At 54.8% G+C, this 27990-nt stretch overlaps 1 protein-coding gene across 2 annotated transcripts in view; it reads left to right on the top strand.

Annotated features, from left to right (window-relative positions):
- Positions 1-4357: 4357 nt before the first annotated feature.
- Positions 4358-27990, top strand: part of PRKCB (protein kinase C beta) — a 318005-nt gene continuing 294372 nt past the window's right edge. For both annotated transcript variants that reach the window (XM_066275842.1, XM_066275841.1), the window contains exons 1-2: positions 4358-4713; positions 5722-5753. In XM_066275842.1, the coding sequence (XP_066131939.1) occupies positions 4544-4713; positions 5722-5753 (202 nt within the window). In that variant the 5' untranslated portion in view covers positions 4358-4543. The remainder of the gene's footprint in view (positions 4714-5721; positions 5754-27990) is intronic.

Below are 27990 nucleotides of genomic sequence, written 5' to 3'. Positions count from 1 at the left end.
GGAAGGAAGGGTTCTTCTCTAAAGCCCTGGGAAAGAGTAGGGCCCTTCAGACACCTGACTTCCGCCTTCTGGCCTCCAGAGTTATGAGGTAATACATTTCTGTTATTTTTAGTGCTGGTTTTATGACTTTCTGTATGGCAGCCACAGAAAACTAATAGAGACAGCAAGTCTGGCCCTGGCTGGGTAGTTCAGTTGGTTAGAGCGTTATCCCAATACTCTAGAGTTGTTAGTTTGATCCCTGGTCAAGGCACATACAATAATCAACCAATGGGCCTGACCAGGCAGTGGTGCAGTGGATAGAGCATCAGACCGGGATGTGGAGGACCGAGGTTCAAAACCCGGAGGTTGCCAGCTTGAGCGTGGGCTCATCTGGTTTGAGCAAGGCTCACTAGCTGGCTTGAGCAAGGGGTCACTCGGTCTGCTGGATCCCCCCCCCTCAGTCAAGGCATATGAGAAAGCAATCAATGAACAACTAAGGTGCCGCAACAAAGAATTGATGTTTCTCATCTCTCTCCCTTCCTGTCTGTCTGTCGCTATCTGTCCCTCCCTCTGCCTCTCTCTGTCTCTGTCACACACACACAAAAAAGAATCAATGAATAAGTGCATAAATAAGTGGAATAACAAATCAATGTTTCTCTCTCAAATCAATAATAATAATAATAATAATAATAATAAAAGACAGCAAGTCTGAAGTCTGGACCTTGGACATCATTTCCAGCCAGAGCCACCTGAGATCTCGCTGCCTCCTTTGTTTATAATTCGAGTGGACCACAGGGGGCTCTGGTGACCAGGAGTGCCTGTGCCTTGGCTGCATGTGGCACTGGGCCATCCTGTCACTTCTTGCTTCATCTACTCAAATGACCTCAACTGCTCTCCCTGCTCCTACTCTTTCTCCCCTTCCCTCTATTTCCAAAGAGCATTGAGGTTAATCTTGAAGGAGAACTTAAGCCAGATCAAGCCACGCCTCTGCTCTCAACCCTCCAGCGTGGCTTCCCATCCGCAGGGGTGAAATCCGAACTCGGATCCTGCCTACAAGACCTCGCCACCCTGCTGACCTCATCTGGCACCTGCTCTCTCTCCTCTCTCCACGCCAGCTGCAGGGGCCTCTCAGCCACTTCTTCAACGCGCCCAGCACGCTCCTTCTGCAGGCCTTCTGCGTCCGCCTCTCCCTTTGTCTGGAACATTCTGCCCTCAGACACCTCCTCGCTTCATTCGGGTCTCTTCTTAGACGTCCCCTGGTAACAACGGGTGTCCCCGGCCACTCTGTCTTCATTCCATTACCACGCTTTATTTCTTCTCTACAGCGTGAACCTCTACACCACCAAGGATAGATTTTAGTTTGTTTCTTTATTGTTCATCTCCCCACCCCCCACCCCGAGACTGTAAGCTCCATGAAGGCAAGGATGTTTCTATTTTATTGGACAATGGGTGAAATAGCATGTTAACAGGTGCACAATAAAGTCATTGCTGAAGGAGTGGACCAATGAATGCACAAACGGAGGAATGCATGCTTAATGCAACCATATCTTTTTTTTTTTTTTCCTACCTAGAGAAGTCAGAATCTGGATAATTAGGTAAAATTCTATACAATGTACAAAAAAGAATTTACTGGGCTGGCTAAAAAATGTATTTCAGGGCCACCAGTTTGAGAGCCCTGGCCCCATAGGGATCTGGGTGGAATGGGACCTGTGCTCTCTCATCCTCAGATGGTACAGCCCCCCCCCCCCCTAGGAATGGAGTGGCTCAGTGGGATCCACCTGCCTCTGTATCCCTAGGTTCAGGCCCATGAAGTTACTGTTTGTTGTCACAGACCAAAGCCATCTAAGAACTTCATTCAAAAAGCAGGATGTGGGTTCAAAGGAAAGCAACTTCCACAGCAGTGTCCCCTGGGAGGGGACAGAGCCTGTCAAAGGACAAATAACAGACAGCCGCGTCCAGTTTCTCAAACATGTCAACCTTAAAAAGCAAATGCTATTTTTTGCTCACTACCTTTGAACTGTGTGGGGAGGGATGTTCTCATATCACAGGTTTGCTTTCCTCAGGCCACCTAATAATGACTCGCCACTGGGCAAGTCCCATCGGAGTGGGACAGGGGCTTCCTTAGTCACATGTTCAGGGTTGTGGGCTCGACGTCATCCTGCCTCCTTTTGTCCCTTTATTTCCAGTGTGACTTGTAGGTAGACCAGCCTGAGCACCTCTCAACAGCAGCGTGACTTGGGTTCTCTCTTTCTCTCTCTCTTTTTTTACTATTCAGTGAGAGGAGGAGAGACACAGACTCCCGCATGCATCCCCACCAGGATCCACCCGGCAAGCCCACTAGGGGGCAATGCTCTGTCCATCTGGGGCCATTGCTCCATTGCTCAGCAACCAAGTTCTTCTTTAGCACCTGAGGCAGAGGCCAGGGAGCCATCCTCAGTGTCTGGGGCCAACTCTCTCCACTCCAGCCATGGCTGTGGAAGAGGTGAGAGAGAGAGAGAAAGAGAGAGAGAAAGAGAAGCAAGAGGGGGAGGCATGGAGAAGCAGATGGGTGCTTCTCCCGTGTGCCCTGACTAGGAATCGAACCTGGGACATCCACATGCTGGGCAGACGCTCTACCACTGAGCCAACCATCCAGGGCCGGGTTGTCTATCTTGATCACTCTGAGCCTCACCGTCCTTGTCCACAATGAGTCACCAGACTCACACAGGGTTGTTGGGAGGACTCAAGAAGACAGTGCAAATATCTGACAGCCATCTAGCTCCTGGCAGTTATCATTATTGAACACCGACTGGACACGAGGTTGAGGGGTACTCTCCTTCAAGTTTTTCATTGACTCATTTGTTCACACACTCCTTTAACCCACATCTATTGAGCTCTTAGGAGGTGGCAGGCCCGGAGCTTGGGGCTGGGTGAGACGTGGGCAGCGGCCCTGAAGGAGTGTGTAGTCCAGTGCCGTGCAGTCTTCATGGGTGTGGGGGACGGTGCATCCCTCATGTAGACAGCTATTACCCTTTTTTTTTTTTTTTTTTTTGTATTTTTCTGATGCTGGAAACGGGGAGGCAGTCAGACAGACTCCCGCATGTGCCCCACCGGGATCTACTCGGCATGCCCACCAGGGGGCGATGCTCTGCCCATCTGGGGCGTCGCTCTGTTGCAACCAGGGCCATTCTAGCACCTGAGGCAGAGGCCACAGAGCCATCCTCAGCACCCGGGCCAACTTTGCTCCAATGGAGACTTGGCTGCGGGAGGGGAAGAGAGAGACAGAGAGGAAGAAGAGGGGGAGGAGTGGAGAAGCAGATGGGCGCTTCTCCTGTGTGCCCTGGCCGGGAATCGAACCCGGGACTCCCGCACTCCAGGCCAACGCTCTACCACTGAGCCAACCGGCCGGGGCCTGCTATTATTCTTTTGACTACCTTCCATCCTCCCATCGGGGAGAGAGCCTCAGTTGGATGTTGGTGTGTCTTTAACATCCCTCTAAATATCATTTGTTAATCTTTCTTAACAAATAAAAGAAGCCCCAAATGCAGCTGTTTTGGGTAGGTGGCAGCATTTGGCGAGATTTAATAGTTACTATTCAAACTCAGAAATCAGATAGACTCCCCCTCCCTTCTCTCCCCCCACCATTAAGTGCCCAAAGATGACTAGCATTTGTCAAGATGGGTCAGGAATAAACAAAGTTGAGGAAATGCTGACTTAATTCAATTTCCCTTCCCCATTAGCCCATTTCACAGTCGAGGAAACTGAGTCCCTTTGTAGAGAAGATGGACGGCCGGTAGGGAGTTCTCTTCCAATCGGCCGGGCGAGCAAAGCCAAGAATTCTCTTTGTGGTGGAGTTAGAGATATATATAACCTAAAGATTGCTCCTCCTCTACCTCTGCAGTCCGCGCGTGTGTAAGTGTGCGGAGTCACAGACCTTCCCGAGTGAGTGACAGCGGGAACCCGTCCCTCCAGGAGGCGCGCGCGGAATGGCCAGTGGGGTGGCTGGGGGGCGGACGGGCGGATGAGTACCCTTCGCAGAGGTCGCGTGGAATCCGTCGCGCCCACCCTACCCACTCCCCATTCCCAGCCTCCCGCGGGTCCTTCCGCTCTCTTTCCCCGGGTGGCACCCCGGGTGCACCTCTCCTTCAAGCCACTCCGGGGCGAGGGCGAGTTAGGGGCGAGGCTGGAGAGTCTGAGAACCGCAGGTTTCGGTTCCAACGCCGCAGAGCTGCGGCTGAGAACGCTTCCCACCCCCCACCCCAAGGCCCCGAGCCTCTAGGTGCCAATATGTAAAGCAGTTGGCGGGGCGGGGCCTGTGCGCGATGCAAATGAGGGGGGCGTACCGGCTGGGGCTCCGCCTCCCACCCCCGCAGCTGGGGCCAGCGGTGCCGAGCGCAGCTGGACGAGCGGCGGCAGCTGGGCGAGTGCCGTCCGCAGCCCCGCGCGCGCGGCCGCCAGAGCGGCGCAGGGAAGCGCCCGGCCCCGCGGCGGCAGCAGCGCAGCCTTCCCCCGCGCCTCCCGGCCGCCGCCGGCGCCCCGCGCCCCTGGGCTGCCCCACGCGTGCTCCCGCGTCCCGCGCGCAAAGATGGCTGACCCGGCTGCGGGGCCGCCGGCCGAGGGCGAGGAGAGCACCGTGCGCTTCGCCCGCAAAGGCGCCCTCCGGCAGAAGAACGTGCACGAGGTGAAGAACCACAAATTCACCGCCCGCTTCTTCAAGCAGCCCACCTTCTGCAGCCACTGCACCGACTTCATCTGGTGAGAGCGCGCGCGCGCGCGCGGGGCGCCTGCCCGTCCCCGAGGGCACCGCCGCGCACGGGGACCCTCCGCCGGCCCCGCGACCCAGCCGTCCAGCTCCCACCCTCCGGCCCGGGCTCCCTGCTGGCCGGCCCACACCCGGCTTCCAGACGGCCGGCCGCCAGGCGCCCGCTTGCCCTCGCCCTCCCAGCCGCCTCCGGAGCGCCCCGGGGCCGCTCGGGATGTGGGGTCTGTCCCTTTTAGGGAGTGCCCTCTTGCCCCCGGTTCCCTATCTCGTTACCTCCTTCCGGGCCCCAGGAGCCCTCACCCCAATCCCTCCTTTCCGGGGCAGCGCCCTGGGTGTCCTCTCTCTATCTCCCTGCGGGCACCGGGCACCCTTTCCTCCTCCTGCACCTCCCGGGGCAGCGCCCTCGGCTCTCTCTGTCTCTCTCTCTCTTTCTCTCTCTCTCTCTCCGTCTCTCTCTTTCTCTCTCTCTCTCCGTCTCTCTCTCTCTCTCTCTCTCTCTCGTTGCGCCTCCCTGAAAGCCTGGGTTCCCCTTTCCGCTCCCTAGCTCTCCCTCTCACGTCGCTGCGGGCCCCTTGCTCCCCTCCTGCCCCTCTGGGCACGGGGGTGTCCTCTCCCCTCAGCCAGGCCCCCTGAGAGCGCCGCCGCGGGGCTCTCCCACCTCGCTCTCTTTGCGTCTTTTCTCTCTCCCCGAGGGTCCTCGGGCATCTCTGCGGGCAGATCTCCCGCCTACCCTCCGCCCCCTGACCCCCCCCCCCCACTGAAACGCCACCTGGTGGTCGCAGCCGCCTGTCCTCTGCCTTCTGAGAGGAGGTGGGGGACACCATCGAGCTCCCTCCCCCCTCTCCCTCAAAGGCGGAAGACTCTTGGGCACCCGCCTGTGGCTGGGAGGCTGCACCTGGGGTGGATAGAGGGCGGGAGGAAGGGCAATGACTTTGGGGGGGGGGACTAGGTGGTGGCTGGGTCCCTCCAGCTGCCTGACCTGCCTCCTTCTGCTTTTGCAGGGGCTTCGGGAAGCAAGGATTCCAGTGTCAAGGTAGGCTTTGGGACACTGGGGATGCCTTTTTTCTTTCTTTTCTTTTCCTTTTTTGAGAAGAAATGGTTAGAAGAACTTTCTAGAAGTGACTGAGTTCAGGAGAGAGAAAGGAAATCACATCTGTCAGAGTGACCTCCCAAGCTAGGACTCTTCACCCCAGAAGGGGCCTTTTAAGCGGTGTATACATGGGCTGATGCTCCACCCGGGAAAGGCGGGTGGAGTGGGAGGCCTCACTACCGAGGACGTACCCCTCCCCCACTTCTCCCTTCTGGGCACCCCAGGAGTCAGAACGGTCTCCTGAACCTACCCTGCCTGGTCAGTCCTGATTCTGGAGGACCCCTCCTCCCTATTCCTGCTGACTTGCCCTTCCTCAGCTCACAGACTGCGTCCTGCCTCCTGCCTCACAGAGGTCTCCGCAGGTGGCTGCCTCCCTGCCCCCCCCCCCCTGTGCAGACCCACAGAATGGCGGTGGGCTGGTTTCCTGGGCCCCCTGAAAGAGGAGCTTCTCAGATCTTGGTTTAAGTCACCCTTTGTATCTTCCGGCTAGATAGGGAAGGACTCCAGTGACCAGGTACCTGGATGCTTGCCTCTGGTTGGAGATCCTTGACCCACAAGTCAAGGAGCCCCGGCCTGGCAGCGTCTTTGAACCCTGTGTACGGTGGCCCCGGTGGTCTCTGGCTGCAAACTCGCTTTCCAGGGCCAGATCACTGTCCAGGATGTTTTTCTGAATGTGATGTTGACATTTTAGGACTGGAAGATTTCACATACATATCTGAATGTCTACCTTCGTGTGCGCTGAGACCTGGTTCCCCTTTCTGGTTAGAAAGGTCATTTGGAGCTGAGACTGGCTGCACAGAGGGGCAGGCCCCCCACGTGGTCTCTGTCCATCCCAGTCAGGCATGCTTTCTGGCCTCTGTAGGCATTTGAATTTTCATGCAACTTCTGCTCTAGAAGGCACACCCCTCTCCCCTCTCTCCTTCACTCCCTCCCAGTTTTGGGCTGGATGTGGTTGCGTTTGGTGAGGAATGTCACATTTCTAGAGTGTGTCTTAGAGGCACGCTGACCATGCTGGTGAGCTGGGTTTCCATCGGGAGAAGAAAGCATTGAAGGGCTCAAGAGCCAGCTATGTGATTTAGTCCTGATTGACAGTGTGGTTGGAGCGCCTCCACCCTCCAGGGAGAAGTAAAGTGATCCCCGTGAGTGTGGGTGGCATTGTCCGCGGCACAGAAAGCTGGCAGCCTGGCACCGCTGTCTTCTGAGACTCCTGTGTCCTCTCACCTGAGATCTGGGGCAGGGTCAGCTCAGCCCCTGACCCCTGCGGACCCATCCAGCCTCTCTGACAAGATGGTGACACCCCTGCCCCCCCACCCCCCAGTTTCACGTGCTGAACTGGAAGAACTCCTCCTAATCCCAATGGCTGAGGTGCTGGTGAAAACAGTTGGGTTATTTCCGGAACTTGGACCTCTCTCAACAAAAGACCCCCGGCGTCTCGGTGCCAAAAGCACGGGGTCCTTGAGGTTCTCATTCGGTCCGAGAGTCGGTTTCTGTCTTTGTCTCACGCTGAGGGCGGGGGTGACTTTGGGACGTTTTTCCTGCTGCTGTCCTGGCCCACCTGCTCCGAAGGTCACTCCAGAATGTGCAGGGGGTGAGACCTGGGCAGCAGGAGAAAACGGCAGGGGTTTTCTGGAGCGGTCAAGAAGGAAGCAGAATGAAGTGTTCTGAGGACACGCGGCCGCTGCCTGCTCTCACAGTCTTCCTCGCGCCTTCCTTCTGCCCCTTCCCCTGCGCGGCCGCACAGGGCGGTGGGCACGTGCCCGGGCTCTCGGGCAGTTGGATTCCCCGCCATGGCATTGACCCTCTGGGGTCTTCATCTACAAAATGGGCCCAATACCATTGCCTGCCTTAAACAGGTTGCTGAGCGCCTCATGGTGGTTGCCATGTAGGAGATGCTGGAAGCAGAGCTCAGACGTGGTAAGCCGTCAACCGTCAGGAATCAGCAGCTCTTAGGATGGTTGTCCTCAGATGACCCCGGTGGTGAGAGAAGACCCGGTCTGCCGGGTCGCTTTGTAATGGAGCCGGAAGCCAGGTGAGAGTCAGAAGGCAGCTGTGAGCATCTGGTCACCCGTGTCACTGCTGTGTCCATTCACTGGGGCCGGAGTCAGAAGGAGCAAGGGAGGGGCTGGGGCCGACGGGCAGCCCCTGAAATTGAGATGCTCAGGTTGGGCACATCCAGGAAGAGGGGAAGGTTATCCTCAGGTAGGCTCGGCGTGACCTGGGACTAAGTTGCGAAGTGTAGAGGAGGCTCCTTATCTAGGTGTGTTTGGCACCATCTATATCCTCTGACAGCGAGTCTCATTAAAGTGGGATCAACAATGTATAGAGAATATACACATAAGGTTTTCTTCTTGCATTGAAGTCAGGAGCCCAGAGTCGGGGGCCCTGGGTCCCTTTCAGCTTTCTGCTCCACTGCCCCAGGAGTGACAGTGATCTCATGGTCCAAGAAGGGTGATAGGCGCCCCAGCTATCACAGCGCATCCTTATTACAGCCAGCAGGAAGGAAGGGGTCAAGAGAGAGGAGTCAAGAGAGACGCCATGGCTGTGGACGTTGCCACGAGATGCTTCTGCCTGTATGCTTTTAGCTGGAGCGTGACGACATACCCATGCCATGGGCCAAGGAGCGTGTGCTCATCTCAAGTGGCCGTGTTCCCCGCTGGAAGCAAGGGGGTGTCTGTGAGCGGGGTGCTCCGCTTCGACAGTAGAAGAGGAGAGATGGTCCAGCCCCCGACACTGTGGCCAGGAGGTGTGCAGGATGGTGATGAGGCCGGGAGGCCGCCGAGCCTCTGTGCTCCGTGGTGGTGCCGTCGTCCTGGAGACGGGGGGCGCTGGGGTGGGCTGAGAGGGGGGACGCAAACCCCACAGGCCACGGGAGTCAGGGATTTCTGCGTGCTCGCAGGGGGGGGGGGCTTACGATTCAGCCTTCCTCCTGCTGGAGGACAGAGCTCGAGATTGCCACGTAAGTTCTCCCTTTGTGTGTTTTGTTATTTTTTTAGTTTGAGAGGGAGTTTAAGGCTGTCTCTGGTGACATCATCTTTGGCTGATGCATTCAGGAGACTGGGGCTCTGAATCTTTCTTATGAAACTGTTTCATTTCTGGATTAGAAGTGGGACACCCCCCAAACCTTCCAGATAAGCATTCTTTAGAGGAGCTTGGAAGCTGCCTGTGTGCTTTTCTTACCATTCAGATGCCCTTTGGGTGGAATTAGGCTCTTGCTCCCGAGAAGTTTTTGCATTTCGGTAGAGAGAAAGAATTATTATTATTATTATTATTATTATTATTATTATCTTCTAAGAGGAAGTCACTTCAGTAGCAATAGGAAGGCAATAACACGTACTCAGAGTTCGCAGCGTGGAGTTGGAGTGAGCGAGCTGGGGTGGATCTCCGCCCAGCCGCCTTCTCGCTGTGTGACCTTGGGCAGCCCAGCCGTCCAGCTGCAGCAGCCTCAGTTTCCTCACTTGCCACGCGAGGCCAGTAATCCCCGCCTCACGGGGCTGCGGCGAGGAGCACCAGGGTGCTGGTACGAGGGACATATTCACACTAAGTGCCCGTGACGCTGAGCGAGACGATCACTGTTACCCGATTAGCTGCCGGAAACCGTGGACGCAGTTCATTCTGGAACTCAGTAGATGACTGTGCCTCTTTTGTCTTCGTAGAGGGTTTTTTTTTTTAAATTTTTTTCTTACCAAGTACGTTTCTTCAGAGGCTTTGGGGATCACCAGGGAGCGCTCAGCCCAGTGTCAGGGCCCCGCCCGCCAGGCCGTTCTCGCCCCTGTCCGTGTGAGAACGGTCTGACCGGGCCATGGGGTCGGCCGAAGAGCCCGGGACACTGCTGACTCGATGGCTTTATGAAGACCCAGCACCAGTGATGCCAGGGAGGAGACCAGGGCTGCCCTTTCCTGGGTAGACCAGAAAACATGCCTTCAAGCCTTCTAATAGAAATCATCCTTACAAAACCCCGGAGCGTTGCACAGATCCCACCCTGGCTGTCTCGTCAACATCAGCTCTATAGACTACCAGTTCCTTTTTGTCTGTTGTTAGGAGAGGTGAGAGTACTCACTTAAAACAAACAAACAAAAACAACAACACACCCATCAAAGACGAATCAAAGGTTAATTGTATATACTTTCCGCATCATTTTTCCTACAGACGTATAATATGCTATGTTCTGCATGTCAGGTTGAACTTTCTCGGTAAAATCATAAAGAAGGCATGCGTGTGTGCGTGCGCGTGTGTGTGCATGTGTGTGTGTGTGAATGCACGTATGTGTGTGTGCGCAATCACCACAGCGGGTTGCCAATTACTGGAGCTTGGTTCAATTGCCCTGCTTTTCTCTCTCCCAGAAGCAGACCCTGAAGCACTGAGTGTGAAACTCCACTCACCTTTTGGCTTAGTCTGAATGTGTCCGGGGGTTCTCTGTGGATGAAAGAGAGACAGAGGCTTTTGGATTTGGCGTTTGATGGTTTGACTTTTTTTTTTTCCCCCTCCTGAAGTGGGATTTCAGGCTCAAAGTGGCAACTGAAATAAAAAGTCTATAGATGAGTTAATGTTGGGTCTTAGAAAGGAGAGCCGGTTTGTTGGAGAGGCACCCCGTCAATTTGCACTCAAGGAAAGTTGGAAGCTTTGTCTCGGGGCAGCAGATTGCCTTTCTAAGGCAACATGGAAACTATGACCTCTGAAAATCTAGTTGATAATAAGTTTCTATGAAAGTTAATTAAAAAGATACATTGTTTCTGAGTACTAATGGTACTCTCGGGGACCGCCCAGAACCAGATACATCATGTTTATGATGCGTGTGGGTCAATAGAGAAAAAGATAAAGAGAAGGTTATTGGTCAAAAGAGAAACTGAAGGTTTGAAGATAATTTATGCACATTCTTGCTGCGGGGGTCTCCTTCTGCCCCTTGCTTTTCTGCCAGTCTTTCTGTTTCTACCTCTGTCTCCCCCCTCCCCGCCGCCACAAGGCCACAAGTGTGTATACAAACATTTGTAAACAGATGAGTGTGTCACCGTTTTGAGAATATGCATCTTCTTTGGATGCTTTTTAGTTATAGGTTGTTGAATTACTAAATACAATTTAAAATCCACTCCTATTGTTGTTGTCCAAGCTCCAGGTCCAGCGGATTCCCGGGTGAGTGCAGAGACCAGCTAATTAGCTCGTCGCCTCTGGCGGACACAGAAGTGTTGTCCCGTGTCATTTTGGCATTCGCTCTGGTCTCATGGACTGTTTGAATGTACTCGTGCAGTCTCTCCATTGAGATCGAGTGACAGTCCATAGATGGACGGTTGGCCTTTGTGTAGCGTATATAAATTCCGGTATTTATGTACGGCATTTGGAGGCATGACGGCTACTTGAAAACCTGATGGGAAATTTGTATGTTTTTCCCATACAGCTGTTTGCCCTCCCTCTCTCCCTCCCTCCTTCCCTTCCTTTCTTCCAGAGAGCATTCACTCATTAAGTTCTCAGTGTCAGAAAGAATATATATCTTTTAATTAACTTTCAAAGGAACTTACGTTGTATCAGCTAGATTTTCAGAGGTCATACTTTCCATCTTTACTTAGAAAGGCTGCCCTGGCCGGTTGGCTCAGCGGTAGAGCGTCGGCCTAGCGTGCGGAGGACCCGGGTTCGATTCCCGGCCAGGGCACACAGGAGAAGCGCCCATTTGCTTCTCCACCCCTCCGCCGCGCCTTCCTCTCTGTCTCTCCCTTCCCCTCCTGCAGCCAAGGCTCCATTGGAGCAAAGATGGCCCGGGCGCTGGGGATGGCTCTGTGGCCTCTGCCCTAGGCGCTAGAGTGGCTCTGGTCGCAACATGGCGACGCCCAGGATGGGTAGAGCATCGCCCCCTGGTGGGCAGAGCGTCGCCCCATGGTGGGCGTGCCGGGTGGATCCCGGTCGGGCGCATGCGGGAGTCTGTCTGACTGTCTCTCCCTGTTTCCAGCTTCAGAAATATGCAAAAAAAAAAAAAAAAAAAAAAAAAAAAGAAAGGCAATCCGTTGCCCCGTGGTGAGTGGCACCGAGACAGTCTTTATTGTCCTGGGGTGAAACAGTGTAAGGAGGGAGGTGAGACATTCTGCACATCACTGACCAGTACTCACTTCCCATTGGTTAGCAGGTACTCCAGAGGAAACGCCCAGGTGCAACAATAGGGTGTTAGCCTGCAGAGGTCCCCAAACTTTTTACACAGGGGGCCAGTTCACTGTCCCTCAGACCGTTGGAGGGCCGCCACATCCAGTGCTTCTCTCACTGACCACCAATGAAAGAGGTGCCCCTTCTGGGAGTGCGGCGGGGGCCGGATAAATGGCCTCAGGGGGCCACATGAGGCCCGTGGGCCGTAGTTTGGGGACGCCTGGATGGGATGGTTGGGGGTGGGCTCAGGGAATATTCTCTGGGCTGAGAATAAGAAATGGAGATCAAACTCCCCGTTCTCTGAGGTGCCTGGACAGAGTCTGAGCTGTCAGGGAGCCAGCGCTGGACGTGGTCACGTCCTGGGGAACACAACGCAGGGGGGCTCCTCTCCGACGTCCTGAGGAGGGGCCCCGGCGCGCTCCGTGCCGTTGCCGTGGTTGCGAGTAAGGCGAACATTCAGTTAGAATGACGTGGTTGCTTTCAGATGGCTCTCTCCACGCGGCAGAACTTCATCTCCTCTTCGCTCGCAGCTCAGCTGATGAGCCGACTTCCCTCTCGTTCAAGGCTCGCAGTGGTGGTGGGGGGCTGGTGTGAAGAGGAAGAATCAGACATTCTGAGGACAGGAGCAGGGCTGAGCTCCTTGGGAGCCCCTGGAGGGGGAGCACCAAGCACTCCTCCCAACTTCCGTCCTCACCCTGGGCCCGTGTTTGCTGTTTTACATCCATCCATTCATTCCTTTTGCTTAGGCCAGGGAGAGTCAACCTTTTTATCCCTACCGTCCACTTCTGTATCTCTCTTAGTAGTAACATTTTCTAACCGCCCACCGGTTCCACAGTCATGGTGATTTATAAAGTAGGGAAGGAACTTTATAAAATTTATAAAGCAGAGTGACAGCAAGTTAAAGCATATAATAATAATTACTTACCAAGTACTTTATGTCGGATTTTCACTAAGTTTGGCAGAATAAGTTTTTATAAAACAACTTACTATAGTTAAATATATCTTTTTATTTATACTTTGGTTGCTCCGCTACCGCCCACCATGAAAGCTGTAACGCCCACTAGTGGGCGGCAGGGACCAGGCTGACCACCACTAACTTAGGCGGTGTTTCCTCTCGTTTGCAAGACAGTGTTAAGAAGTTTTATAATGAACGGCATTAAGTTCACACCCACAGTGGAAGATGCTTTGTCAGCTCTCTCCACCCTCTGAATTCACCCGGGAGAAAGTCTCCGTCTGGTGCCAAGATGCCTTGAAGAGCTAACACACTTATGGGCGCATCGTAAATGTTCTTTGGGTTTTATTATTACAAAGGAACGACAGGGAGTTAGAAGAACCTACAGAGCCCTGGCCGATTAGCTCAGCGGTAGAGCGTCGGCCTAGCGTGCGGAGGACCCAGGTTCGATTCCCGGCCAGGGCACACAGGAGAAGCGCCCATTTGCTTCTCCACCCCTCCGCTGCGCTTTCCTCTCTGTCTCTCTCTTCCCCTCCCGCAGCCAAGGCTCCATTGGAGCAAAGATGGCTCGGGCGCTGGGGATGGCTCCTTGGCCTCTGCCCCAGGTGCTAGAGTGGCTCTGGTCGCGGCAGAGTGACGCCCCCTGGTGGACATAGCGTCGCCCCTGGTGGGCGTGCCGGGTGGATCCCGGTCGGGCGCATGCGGGAGTCTGTCTGACTGTCTCTCCCTGTTTCCAGCTTCAGAAAAATGAAAAAAAAAAAAAAAAAAAAAGAAGAACCTACAGAGATATTAGCTTCTCCCTGTACATCCTCCCCCCCCCCCCCGGCACCCCTTTGACCTGCTGTTGAGCCCGGTTCTGTTCCAGCCTCTGGCTGGAGTGTGTACCGCTGTTCCTCCTTGTCCACAGGGAAGCGGGGTTCTCTGTCTTCCCCGGAAATGTGTGGCGTTGGGGGGAGTGCGATGGTGCCGAGGATGGGGAGACACAGCAACGGCAGGAGCTGGAGGGGACGGTCGCTTTTACTCAGGAGTGCCCATCCTTTTTCTTTTTCATTAATTTATTAAAAAATGCTTTTTTTCTCATTGATTTGAGGGAGGGCGAGAGAGAGAGAGAGAGAGAGAGAGAGCGAGAGAGCGTGTGAGAAGCATCCACTCTTTATTTCACTTAATCGTTCTATTTAGTTGTGCATTCATTGATTGCTTCTCCTAGTGACCTCTTGTTCGAGCCAGCGACCTTGAGCTCAAGCCAGAGACCTGGGGCTTCGAGTCAGTGACCTTTGGGCTCAAGCCAGTGATCGTAGGGTCACGTTGATGATCCCACGCTCTAACTGGTGAGCCTGCTCCCAAGCCAATGACCTCGGGGTTTGGAACCTGGGACCTCAGCGTCCCAGGTCGATGCTCTATCCACTGCGCCACCACCGGTCAGGCCCCTCTTGTTGAAATCTTGGCATTTGCCAAGTAGATGGGAATTAACCTAGCTCCTCAATAACCATGATCTTGAGGGGGACTCTAGACTCGATCTTTTCACCTTGCCACAGCCCAGTGAGCAGACTGTGGGCTGTAAATTGGGCTCGAGAGTGCAGGCTCAAAAATCAAACAAACCTGATCTCAAATCCTTGTTCTGTCTCTCCATGACGTCGTGACCTTGGGCTGGTGAAACATGATCTTGCTTTTACCCACCCATCCATCTATCCACCCAGCCCTTCTGGTGTCTCTGTGTCATCCATTCATTCACCTGGCTATCCACCCATCTGTCATTGACCCACTGTATTCATCTCCCCTCTCCATGTAGCCATCTGTCCACCAATTCATTCACTGATTCAGTAGTAAGTATTTATTGAGTGCCGACAATGTATCAGGTACTGTTCTAGACACTGGGAACAGAAACAGTGAACCAGATAAGAGCCCCTGCCCTCATGGAATTTACATTCTAGTAGAAGAAGAGCAGCAATTAATAAATAACTTAGAAAAAAAATATGGTCTAATGTCAGGTTATAATATGGGCTTTGAAGATAAATGTAACATTGTCTTTGACCTTGAAGATCTTCCTGGTCTTTTGAGGGAAGACCAGATCAAGGCCGATTAGTTCTGATACATATATGCATGAGAAGTGCTACATGGAAGGTGTAAACATCCTTTGGATGATATCCTTTCTCCTGGGAGGGGCGGAGAAGATTCCACAGAGGTGATGACAGTCGGGAACAATGTTACAGCGGGAGTAGGAGTTCCTGGATTGACAAGGGGTGGGGGCTGGGGAGGGTGTTTCAGGCAGAGCATAGCACGGGCTGAGGCTTGAAGAGAACAGGCACAGGCAGGGTACAGGAAGGAGGGGGCTGGAGGGGGCAGGAGGGGGACCTGGTGGGAGACGAGCGTATGTCACATGGGGGGGGGTTGGACTGTGTGAAGGCAGGTAGTGACTAGGAAGTGGTTGTTGTCACTATTTTGAAGTGGGGTGTATGGGGGTGAGCGAAATGGCCAGATGTTTGAAAAAGAAGGGGATGAGATGCATTTTTTTTTTAATATTAGAGACAGAGAGAGAGACAAGGAGAGGGACAGAGAAGGACAGACAGACAGGAAGGGAGAGAAATGAGAAGCATCAATTCTTCATTGTGGCACCTTAGTTATTCATTGATTGCTTTCTCATATGTGCCTTCACCGGGGGGCTCCAGAAGACTGACCCCTTGCTCAAACCAGTGACCTTGGGCTCAAGCCAGCAAGCTTGGGCTTTAAGCCAGCAACCTTTGGGCTCAAGCCAGCAACCACGGGGTCATGTCTATGATCCCACGCTCAAGCTAGCGACCCTGCTCTCAATCTGAATGTGCCCTTGCTCAAGGTGGATAAGCCCGCGTTCTTGGGTCCTCTGCATCCCAGCCTGACACTCTGTCCATTGCGCCACCGCTTGGTCAGGCTATCTGTGATTATATATATATATATATATATATATATATATGAGTATATCACTTCCTAGTTTACAAGGAAAGTAAACTGATCATTTTTGTTGAATCAATAATATTTGCCCTCCAGAGCGACGCCCCGGAGGGGCAGAGCATCGCCCCCTGGTGGGCAGAGCTTCGCCCCTGGTGGGCGTGCCGGGTGGATCCCGGTGGGGCGCATGCGGGAGTCTGTCTGACTGTCTCTCCCCGTTAACAGCTTCAGAAAAAAAAAAAAAAAATTCGCCCTCACGAGGGCCTGCCAGGCAGTGATCGTTCAGAAGGCCGCAGACGTGGCTGCCGTTGTCACTGTGGACGGAACCTCAGGCGTGGGGAAGGTGGACGGAACCTCGGGCGTGGGGAAGGTGGACGGAACCTCGGGCGTGGGGAAGGTGGACTGGAACCTCGGGCGCGGGGAAGGTGGACGGAACCTCAGGCGCGGGGAAGGTGGACGGAACCTCGGGCGTGGGGAAGGTGGACGGAACCTCGGGCGCGGGGAAGGTGGACGGAACCTCGGGCGCGGGGAAGGTGGACGGAACCTCAGGCGCGGGGAAGGTGGATGGAACCTCAGGCGCGGGGAAGGTGGACGGTTTCTCCCCTGAGGTCTGTGCCTTGGTTCATCGTGGACCCTGGTGGGCGGGAGCGAAGGGAGTTTCCTTTAGCCTCGTGTAAACGGGACGCTGCCTCCGCACCCACCGGCCGCGGGATAGTGGACGGCTACACAGTAGAGAGCGTGAACAGGCACGGCGCTACGCGGCATAGATGACTTTCCCGGCCATTTCCTCAGCTGAAAGTGCCCACTCAGAAAACGGCGTTCTGTATGACTCCCCGCGCTTGAAGTTCAGGAAGTGGCGGAAGTCACGCAGATGACCGTGGTCAGGACAGCGATTGCCCTCGGGTGGGGACAATGAGGGGGCCCTGGGGAGGGGCGTCCATGGTCTGTTTCTTGACCTGGGAGAGCTGGCTACGTGGCGCATTCAAACCATGAAGGTCCACTGAGCGCTAGGCTTGTGCCCCCTTCTCTGTGATGTGTGTTACACTTGACTGAAAATGTGTAAAAAGCTCAGAGTTTCAAAAAGCAGTGTGGCCGACGCTGAGGAATGTGAGCTGGGACTTCCGTTTTGCACACGGGATTAAATTGGCCAGAGCCCTCCACTGAGGGACGGTGCCGTGTACCTTCTCGGGGGTGGGGGGATTTCTGCTCCCTGTTCCGGTTTGGCCCATTGGCCGCCAGCTGTAGCGAGAGGAAGGCAGGGCGCGGTGACAGTTTCCCCACCCAGTAATTTAGCTTTGTGAACACCCGGAAAACTTGAGCTCCTCCTGCACCGTGTTTCGGGCTGGCATTGTGAAAGTTCTATATTATAGTTCAAGTCTCAGGAGGCATCTCTGAAAGCTGCTGTGACAGATGGCCTGACTTCTCTGGGGCTTGGCAGAAAGGGACTTGACTTCTCCCTCACGGCATGGACCACTGCTGGGGACCCCGGGCAGGCAGCCTTCCACGGGGTTGTCTGGGCAACTCTGGGGGGGGGCACAAGGGAGCATTCTGATCTCACAGCCGCTGCGGCCTGGGAGGGACCCACATCACGTCGGCTCCCTTTCTGCTGGCCACCGCCGAGGCACAGAGCCATGTCAACCGCAAGAGGTCCTGGGACACACCGACCAGCTCCGTGTACTTGCTCCCGTCCCCAAAGCCACGGTCTCTGGTCTCTCTTTTCCGTCCTTTGGGGTGGTGCATCCAATTTCATCTTTCACTTCACTTCGGTAGGATGGAGAACTCTAGACCCCGTATCTTATCAAACAGATGAGGGTGTGTGTCGGGGAGAAGGTGGTCTGTGTGTGTGTGCACGCCCGCAGAATGAAATAGAGAAGCCCTCTGCTTGCTTGTGCTGTGAGGACAATATGGCTCTTGTCAGGATTTCCAGTTCTCTAACCGGTCTGACCCGAGCCTCTGCTGCTTTCTGGGGCACAGTGGAAAAGCGCCACTCTCCGAGTAAGGGATAGGGGCACTGGTCCGTCCTTTCCCCTTGCTGATTTGTCACCCGTCCGGTAGAAGACTCCTTTGGTGCTTCTGCTTTTGGATATTTGACTGGGCGCCTCAATCGCCAGGTACCTATTGATGTAGAACGAACCACCTCAAACCTTCGTGGCTTAAAATAACCCCCATTTTATTTAGCCCCAGTTTTTTGTGGGTCAGTAATTTGGGTTGAGCTCAGCGGGTGGTCCTTCCGGTCTAGGGTCTAGGCAGGGATGGGCTGTTTTGGCCAGGGTCACCTGGCTGGAGCCTCAGCCGGGATGCCTGAGGCAACTGAGGAGGTCTTTCTCCAGGTGGGTGGCTCGGCTCCCTGTGGGCTAGCTGGCCTGAGCTTGGTCCACGGGGGTGGATGTGTCCCACCCTGTGCACGCATGAGCCGCCGGGGCCTTTTGCTGCCTGGGCTTAGACTAGCATGCTGTCCCTTCTGTCCTCTTCCATTAGAGCAGCGGTTCTCAACCTGTGGGTCGCGACCCCGGCGGGGGTCGAACGACCAAAACACAGGGGTCGCCTAGGGGTCACGACCCACAGGTTGAGAACCCGCAGCATTAAAGAGAGGCGACCCCTGTGTTTTGGTCTTTTGACCCCCGCCGGGGTCGCGACCCACAGGTTGAGAACCGCTGCATTAGAGAGAGGTGACCCCTGTGTTTTGGTCTTTTGACCCCCGCCGGGGTCGCGACGCACAGGTTGAGAACCGCTGCATTAGAGAGAGGTGACCCCTGTGTTTTGGTCTTTTGACCCCGCCGGGGTCGCGACCCACAGGTTGAGAACCGCTGCATTAGAGAGAGGTGACCCCTCCTGTGTTTTGGTCTTTTGACCCCCGCCGGGGTCGCGACCCACAGGTTGAGAACCGCTGCATTAGAGAGAGGTGACCCCTGTGTTTTGGTCTTTTGACCCCAGCGGGGTCGCGACCCACAGGTTGAGAACCGCTGCATTAGAGAGAGGTGAGCCCTCCTGTGTTTTGGTCTTTTGACCCCAGCGGGGTCGCGACCCACAGGTTGAGAACCGCTGCATTAGAGAGAGCCGATCCCAAGCCTTCCAGGAAACCAGGGGGAAACAGAGGAACAGACGCTTCCTCTCAGACGGGAGAAGCTGCGATTCGTGCCCGGCTCCTTTGGGAAGTTACCGGGCCAGTTTCAGGGAGGCGCTTGTGACTGCTCAGCTCCCTAACGCATCCCGAAGGAGAGCGCGCGGGGGCGGAGCCGCACTGGAGTCTACGCAGCTCCAGCTCCGGTCAGCGCTCAGCGCTCGGTCCCTGTAAGCGCACCCGCCCCGTGGGGGCGGGGCGGGGCCGGTGAGCCGCTCCCCAAGGTCTCCGCGGGCGCAGAGCTTAGAGCGCAGGACATGCTTCCGCCGCCGCCGCCACCGGACACTTCCACCGCCGCTGCCATTACCTCCGTCCGGGTCTGGCCCTGCACTGGGAACTCGACTAAGAGCTCGAGATTCAGAACACGAGGGAGGGGTCTGAGGAAGACCTGTGGGCGGATCGTCGTCCTGTGTGGCAGATGTGTGATCGCCTTTGTGCGGTGGTGGAGGGGGGAGGGGGAGGGGTCAAGGCCGTGAGGTCAGACCTCCTCCCCTCCATGGATCACATGCGAGGTCGTCTGGTCGACCTTTTTTTTGGGGGGGGGTCACCTCTTTCTTCTTCGGTTTCCTTCTCTGTGACTTGAAGGAAAAGACACAGAACCCGTCTCCCGGGGCTGCCACGGGGGCCTGACAGAGATGGGGCAGGCAGAGGACACGTGGCTGATCATGAAAGGGTCGTTCTGAGAAGGGCCGTTTGCAGCACTGCCCCTGAGGAAGCGTCACCAAGGGCACACCGTTCTTGCTTCGTTCTCTGCCGGTGACTCTGGCCAATGTCACAGCTGTTTTGTCTTTAAGCGACGCAGATGTGCGCCCAGGGAGCTTCCTGGGGAGCCGCTCTTTGGGTCAATGGCTATAAGGGGTTGAGGGTCGCAGGGAAGGGAAGGGCGAATTGTGGTTCAATAGTTGTACTAGAGGCCAAAGCTAATCCTTGGGGCTGGAGCTGTCATGGCCCCTTGGCATTGGGACAGTGGGGACCCGCAGGATGTGGGTTGCTCTTGAGAAGGTGGCGTTACCTTGGGTAAGGCAGCTTCTTTCTACAACAGAGGGAGATGTTGGGCTTTCACACTTCCCGAGGCTGGGGGTGTGTGCTGGCCCTGCAGGCGTGTGTGGGGGGTCTCGGGGACGCACCATGGGGTCCAGTGCGTGCCTTCACTCTCTCTCAGAGGTGCACTCCAAGCGGTGCCTCCTGGATCGTTAGGAAGCCCGCTGGGTTTCATTGGTCCCTTCACAAAGCTGATTCAGATGCCTTCTAGATTCATAGACTGTATCTTGCTGGATCCAGACTGCCGTTCTCAGAGAGCCTTAGCCCAGGGAGGCCTGGGGACATGGGAAGGGGTTGCCCAAGGTCATCCAGCTACCGGGAGGGAGGAGCATGCCACCTGACTTTCCTTAGACCATAGCCTTCTGAGTTACCGGAGATTCCAACCTGTGTTCTGAACCTGGACGCCATGACGGCGATGCCTGGTTGTCGTTCATCTTGACACCGTATTGCAGCTCTGCTCTGGGATGGATTTTCTTGGATTTCTCTAAGTGTGTGTTTTTTTTTTTTTAAAACTGTGGATCATCATTCATTAGAGGGTCTTGAAATCAGTTGAGGAGGTGATGAACACCATGAACAAAACAGAGGGGAAGGCGTGGGCTCTCATCAGCCTCAGGAAGCCTGAGAAGTGTCGTTTCAGAGAGCTGTGTTTCGTGCACGCGTCCCTAGGTCCGCGTGAAGTGGGTCACACGTACATGTCGTTCTCACCGCGGGTCATGGTCCGCCCGGTTGGGAAATCATCGTGGAGTGTCTGGACTAGAGGACTGGGGGCTCATGCAGTTGGCTGGGGGCGGTCGAGGCTGTCTATTTTTAGAAATGATACAAGGGCATTGTTTTGGATTGAACGGAGAGATGAGAAGCATCAATCATCAGTTTTGCGTTGCAACACCTTAGTTGTTCATTGATTACTTTCTCATATGTGCCTTGACCGCGGGCCTTCAGCAGACCAAGTAACCCCATGCTTGAGCCAGCGACCTTGGGTCCAAGCTGGTGAGCTTTCTGCTCAAGCCAGATGAGTCCGCGCTCAAGCTGGAAAGCTCGGGGTCTCGAACCTGGGTCCTCGGCATCCCAGTCCAACGCTCTATCCACTGCACCACCGCCTGGTCAGGCTGTTTTGGATTCTTTTTTTTTTTTTTTTTTTTTACAGAGACAGGAGAGAGTCAGAGAGAGGGACAGATAGGGACAGACAGAAACGGAGAGAGATGAGAAGCATCAATCATTAGTTTTTCGTTGCAACACCTTAGTTGTTCATTGATTGCTTTCCCATATGTGCCTTGACCGCGGGCCTTCAGCAGACCAAGTAACCTCTTGCTGGAGCCAGTGACCTTGGGTCCAAGCTGGTGAGCTTTTGCTCAAACCAGCTGAGCCCACACTCAAGCTGGTGACCTCGGGGTCTCGAACCTGGGTCTTCCGCATCCCAGTCTGACGCTCTATCCACTGCGCCACCGCCTGGTCAGACTGTTTTGGATTCTTTATCGTTGGTTGTTCTGTTCTCACCCCATCATAACCTCCCAAGATTATTTTGATTTTTACTCTTTGAGCTTTACCAGGCCATGGATGAAAGTTATTATTTCCAAATAGAATTCTAAGGTATAGGCTAAGCCAGGGGTCCCCAAACTTTTTACACAGGGGGCCAGTTCACTGTCCCTCAGACCATTGGAGGGCCAGACTATAAAAAAAACTATGAACAAATCCCTATGCACACTGCACATATCTTATTTTAAAGTAAAAAAACAAAAAGGGAACAAATACAATATTTAAAATAAAGAACAAGTAAATTTAAATCAACAAACTGACCAGTATTTCAATGGGAACTAGGCTCCTCTCACTGACCACCAATGAAAGAGGTGCCCCTTCCGTAAGTGCAGCGGGGGGCCGGATAAATGGCCTCAGGGGGCCGCATGTGGCCCGCGGGCTGTAGTTTGGGGACCCCTGGGCTAAGCAGTGTTTTATTGTTCATTTGTTTATTTATTTTTTATGTGAGAGAGACATAGAGAGAGAGAGAGAGACAGGGAGAGGGACAGATAGGGACAGACAGACAGGAACGGAGAGAGATGAGAAGCATCAATTCTTCCTTGCGGCGCCTTAGTTATTCATTGATTGCTTTCTCATATGTGCGCTGACTGGGGGGTGGGGATGGGGGCACAGCAGAGCGAGTGACCCCTTGCTTAAGCCAGCGATCTTGGGCTTAAGCCAGTGACCTTTAGGCTCAAGCCAGCGACCATGGGGTCATGTCTATGATCCCACGCTCAAGCCAGTGACCCTGAGCTCAAGCTGGTCACCTTGGGGTTTCGAACCTGGGTCCTCTGTGTCCCGGGTCGACACTGTTGACTGTGCCACCACTCGGTTAGGTAGATAAGAGTTTTTAAATGGGATTGCTGGCTTTAGTGGACGGACCTGTCACTTGGGTGAAGTATCGGGTGCTGTGAGTGCCGACAGAGAGCTGTCACACTCCTGCAGAGAGAAGGAGCTGGTTCTCCTGGGGTATTGTGGGTTGAGAAAGAAGTGTTTCATGGGCAGAACTGCACCGAGAGAGGGAGAGGGAGGTGTTCAGGGGTTGCCCAGGGCCACCGGGAGAGACAGGGACATCAGGGAGGCGGGTCTTGTCCCCATGGTTGCACTCTGCAGAGGGCAGCCTCCCCGCCGCGGAGACGTCCCAGAGCCGTGACTCAGCCTGTGTGTATAGCCTCTGGTTTCCCTGACGGGCGAGGGCCCGAGTGACAGCTGGCCTCGTTGTGTCTCCCTGTGGCCTTCTCTGATTTGAGGCCCAAGAGCCGCAGTGGAGCCAGGGCTCCTCAGAGGAGACCAAACAGCCAAGGTCCAGACAGAAACGAACCCTGGCCAGGTAGCGCCATTGGTTAGTGCATTGTCCCAGGTACGCCAAGGTTGCATGTAAATCACCCAACGAAGGCAGAAATAAGCGGAACAACAAATCAGTGTTTCTTTCTCTCTCTCTCTCTTTCCCCCTTCCTTTCCCTCTCTAAAAATCAATGAATTAAAAAAAAAAAATCTTCTTTAAAAAAAAAAAAGAAAAAGAAACCACGGCTTGATCTAGCCCACCTGAGTGTCTGTCTGTGTTCTGCCCTGGTCCCTGAGAGGATCTCCACCAGCGGGGGAGACAGGCCAGGAATCTTCCTGTCTTGGGCATCTTCACGAATGGCTTGTAGATGCTGCCGGCTCGAGCTGCTGAGCGGACGTGGACGGAGTGCTCACTATGTGCCTGGTGCTTTTCCACGGGCTCCACACCCAGGGACTGAACCCGAACCCCAGCCCTGCGAAGTCGCTGCCGTTGCTCTCCCCGTCTCATGCAGGGAACACGAGGGACAAGGAGTTCAGACAGCTTCCGGAGTTGCACAGACTTAGGGTTCTGGCATCGCCCCGAGTTTAGGATGGTCTAAAAACCACACGCAGCTCTACGGAGCAGATGGGAAGAGAGGCTGCTGATGGTGGTGACCGTGGTGGGAGTCACTGTGATGACGGTGACAAAGACAGCTCCTGTTGGGGGGCTTGCCGTGAGCTGGGCGTTGTACAGACTTCGTCCCTCTGAGTCTCCCCCTCCACCCCCTCCACGGAGATTTCCTGTGGTTATGATTCCCATTCACTGGGAAGGACACAGGCTTAGGGAGGTGGACGAGGCATTTGCCCACGCATTGCAGAGGCTAGCTTGAATTCAGGTCAGCCTGAGTCAGCTTCTGGTGGGGAGAGCCATGTGGCGGGGACGCCCCGGCAGGGAGAGAGACAGGACAGTGGCCAGGCAGGCCGTGAGGACCGCTCCGTGGCCCTCTCTCGGGGGGGCGGGAGAGCGTGCTCGCCTGCTTGCCGCAGTGCTGGGCGAAGCCGGCACAGTTTGACCGACTACGGAAATTCTCTAGCAGGAGAAAACATTTTCATTCAGTTGTCTCCCCCCATCCCCACCCCCACAGTGAGAGAGCCTGCCCATCTGTGGGGTTTTATCCATAAAACAAGGACTTCAGAACGTGGCTGCTGGTCTCAGTCTTGGTGGTCAGCTGATTTCCTTGTGTCTGTTGAACACCTGGGCCGGGCAGCCAGAGTGAGCACTGTGAACGTCCTTGTGGCCTTGGGAAGGGAGGGGGGTCCCGTACAGCGGACACGGCCAGGGCGTGACACGGTTTCCCCCGAGATCCGTTCTCGTTTCTCGAGGCCCCAGCTGAGCGCTTCACACCCCATCTCAGGTAAAGTCGGGAGCCCGCCCGGGAGGAAAGTCTCCTTTTAACTCAGGCAGGTGACGAGACCCGGGGAGGTTAAGGAACGGGTCCGGCTCTCGACGCTAAGACGTGTTTGCAGAGAGGTAGACGAACCCAGGCCGTCTGATTCCGAAGCTCACGGTTCAGGGGCTCGGCCAGGAGACCCGATGGATCGGGGGTATGTCGAGTTGCGGTTTACATCCCGTCTGTCTTTTCCAAAATCCACTTTGGTCATGGCACAGGGTGGTCCAGCTGGCACATGTGGCCACCGCTCATGCACAAGGGGACGTGGAGGGCCAGTAGTCGCAAGGCCAGCACAGGCAGGTTCTCATGGGGTTGGGGACAGACGGTAAAGAAGCAGTGGAGCCAAAAACTGGCGGGCCATTCCTTTATTCAAGTCTCGCACCGGCTGACGAGCAAACACACGGGGAAAACACTTCCCCTTCACTCAGGGCTCCCGAAGCCACTGGCACCTTCTCCGGTTCCACAACCAGGAGAATCTTCTCTGCTTCCTCCTGGAATCAAAGCCCCCCCCCCCGCCCGTGTCTCAGCGGAGCTCGCAAAGCCCCTCCCCTCTGGTTCCCCATCTGCCCACCTTCTCTCTCCCTGCCAACCTGGCTTCTCCCTCAGCACCCTGCCTGCCCTCTGCTCTCACTCTGCACACATGGCTCTTTCTGCCTCTTCTCTCTCTTTTCAAAACTTTCTGGCTGAAAACCTCTCCTCCAGCAAACACTAGCTAAAAACGGCCCCTCCCGAGCAGGAAGGTAGTTTGCAATGTCACAGACCACACATCCCTGGCACTGCCCAGCCCCCAGTGCAAACTGTAAGCGAGCAAACATGAAAATCACAGTTTACAAACTCATTTGACCAACAGGAAGTATCAGGAAATAAGGCTTGTTTCTGCCCTTCAGGCATCCCCTGGTCTCGTAGGAAAGTCCACAAACCGAATATCTATGACGCAGTGTGACAATGCGCTGTCCTGGCGGAGGAGAGGCCGCTGGGAGCTGTGCGCCCTCCTGGGGTCCCCGGGGGAGGCTGCACGGGACTCCACGTTCTCAGCTGAGTTTTGAGGCAGACTCAGCAGAAGAGCGAGGAAGAGTCGGCCAGGTGAGGGGGAAGCAGGAGGGACAAGGGACGTGCTTTTCCAGGAAGTTGCTGAGTCCCTGGGGAGGTGACACTGGAAAAGACATGCGGAGGGGCGGAGAGAAGGCAGGAGAACTTGGAACAGGGTCACAACAGACCTGCAGGACTGAGGAGTGAGCAGGACTCTTCTCCAGGGGGTGCGCTCACAGCCCTACTACCCGCCGACCGAGAAGCGGTCAAGGAAAGGCAAGGACCAACAGTGACTTCTTTATAAAGGGGGCGGTGGAAGGGGAGAGCGTGGCTGGAAAGGGACGAAGAAGAAAACGGGTGGGAAGTCAAGGACGTGGAGAGGCCAGCTGAGGCGTTCTTGCCTGATGGTCTTGCCTGATGGTCTTGCCTGATGGTCTCCGCTGGCTTGCTGCAGTCGGGAGACAGAGAGGTCAGATGGATCTGGGATCGGGTCCCGCCGCCCCAGGCGGACGTCTTATCCTCAGCTTCCCCATTTCAGAAGGAGTAAACGAGGAGACTCGGGACCTCCCTCACAGAGTTGCGAGGGTCAGACATGGCGGTGTGTGTGTGTGTGTGTGTGTGTGTGTGTGTGGGCACAGCAGCCCTGTGCCGGGCTCTGGCTCACAGACGTGGTATGAACATTGTTGGCTATTTCGGAAGGTCTTGTTTGGATACCTTAACCCAGTGGTCCCCACCCCCCAGGCCGCGGACCGGTACCGGTCCATGGGCCATTTGGTACCAGTCCACAGAGAAAGAATAAATAGCTTACATTATTTCCGTTTTATTTATATTTAAGTCTGAATGATGCTTTATTTTTAAAAAATGACCAGATTCTCTCTGTTACATCTAAGACTCACTCTTGACGCTTGTCTTGGTCACGTGATACATTTATCCATCCCACCCTAAAGGCCGGTCTGTGAAAATATTTTCTGACATTAAACCGGTCCGTGGCCCAAAAAAAGGTTGGGGACCCACTGCCTTAAGGAACACGCGTATCCTATCGAGATCAGTAGACATTTCTAGGAGAGGAGGGAGCTGGGGGATGCGGACAGTGGATTCTGCACTGGCTGCCTGTCGTGTTGGAGAGAGAGGTGCCTGTGGGTGATCCAGGTGTCCATGTCCACAGGGCAGTCTGGGACGCAAGAGGAACCAGGGGCTGAGGTCAAGATTTGCGAGTTCCTGCTGGGGGTGGGGGAGGGAAGGTGGGAGGCTGGGGAGCTGTACTTTTCAAAATACATAAAACACATTACCGGTGGTGCTCAAAGAATGTTCATTGTCTATGACATTAAACAGCCTGGAGTGCTACATAGTTGCATTTTTCTTCAGTTCTCTGTTAGTCCTTCTGGTTGTTAAGGGGAATGTCTCCCTGGCATGCTATTATGTCTTCAACATCTTTCTAAAGCATGCTAATCTCTCTTTTAAATAAAGAAGAAGGAAGGAGCCTCGGGTTCTGAGCTGCCAGAATTTAATCATTTTAATTTTCATTGTCTTTTTTTTTTATTTTTTTTTATGCTTGTCTTCTATGCAGAGCATCTGTTATTAGCTTTCCAGCTCTGGTTTCAGGTAGGATGCTTTGGCTGTTAATAACAGAACAGCTTCATGCGCTGTGTGGAGGCAGGCAGGTGTGATGTAGGCATTCCCGGGGTCCGGGCACCCAACGGTCCGCGACCCACGGTAGATCCTTGGCTTTGAGCAGGAAAGAGTTCAAACCCAAGCCAGCATAGAGTTTAAAGTGACAGTGAGTTTATTACTGAAGCAATGAGACAGAAAGGGGAGGGGGGGGGCTACTCCAGGGACCTGGCAGCCCCTCCCTGGGGGCACTGGCTGCTTCTGTCAGGCTCATTTCATCCAGGGGTAGGACATTCAATAAGGGGGAGGAGCATTCAGGAGTGTTCTGGGAAAGGGGTGGAGACTTCTCAGAAGAGCCCCTTTGGGCATTTTGTGTCCTTATATGGGCTTTCTGTTTTCTCATCCTGCTGTGGGGGGTGGGGGGGGTGGGGAAGGGGCGTTTAGCATGCTAATATATCACAATGAGCATTTAACGAGGCTAGTGGTGACTGCAAGGTGGAATCAGTCGCCATGTTGGATGGAGCTGGTCTCTGCGGGTCCTGAGCCATCAATGAGTTGGGGTTGGTCTTACCATGCCTTTGACAGACCCTATAGTCCTTATGAGTTACAGCCCTCTCGCCACCTACCCTAACTCGGGGTATGTGGTTCCTGGGTTAGCTTAATTCGAGGCTTAACCAGGGTCATTGAAGACTGGGGGAATCCTTCCAATTAGTTCACTGCCATCAGCGGAATGTCATCAGTATCTCCCCTGTGGGTCCCAAGAAGGCTGAAGGAAGAAGCTTCGAGGGACACAGCCTCACAGGGCACCTTACAAAGCAGGAAGCGAGGGGACACGGGACAAAGTGTATACTTGTCTTCAGGCGTCTCATGTCCTTCCTTGGAGCTGCGGCAGCTCCCCGTGGAGCACCAGGGACCAGGCTGCCGCGCTGTGCGTGGCCGTGTGGAAAGATGCAGGGGACCCGCGTCCCTCCTTCACGATGTCACTGAGGCCCGGGACGGCTAACCTCGAGAGGACCCTGCAGTCTCTGGGGACTTGGTTTTGTCAGATGATAAGTCCTCTCGCTGCGGAAACCGTTTCACAGCGGGGTCTGTGGTCTGTGCGGGCCGCTACCTACCTCATCCAGTGTCAGATTCCAGCCTAGCCAGGGTGAGCCCTCC

The sequence above is a fragment of the Saccopteryx bilineata genome, chromosome 4 (genome assembly GCF_036850765.1).
Source record: "Saccopteryx bilineata isolate mSacBil1 chromosome 4, mSacBil1_pri_phased_curated, whole genome shotgun sequence".
NCBI classification, from domain to species: Eukaryota; Metazoa; Chordata; class Mammalia; order Chiroptera; family Emballonuridae; genus Saccopteryx; species Saccopteryx bilineata.
The sequence above is the reverse complement of the archived record's forward strand: the minus strand, read 5'-3'. Positions and strand labels throughout refer to the sequence as shown.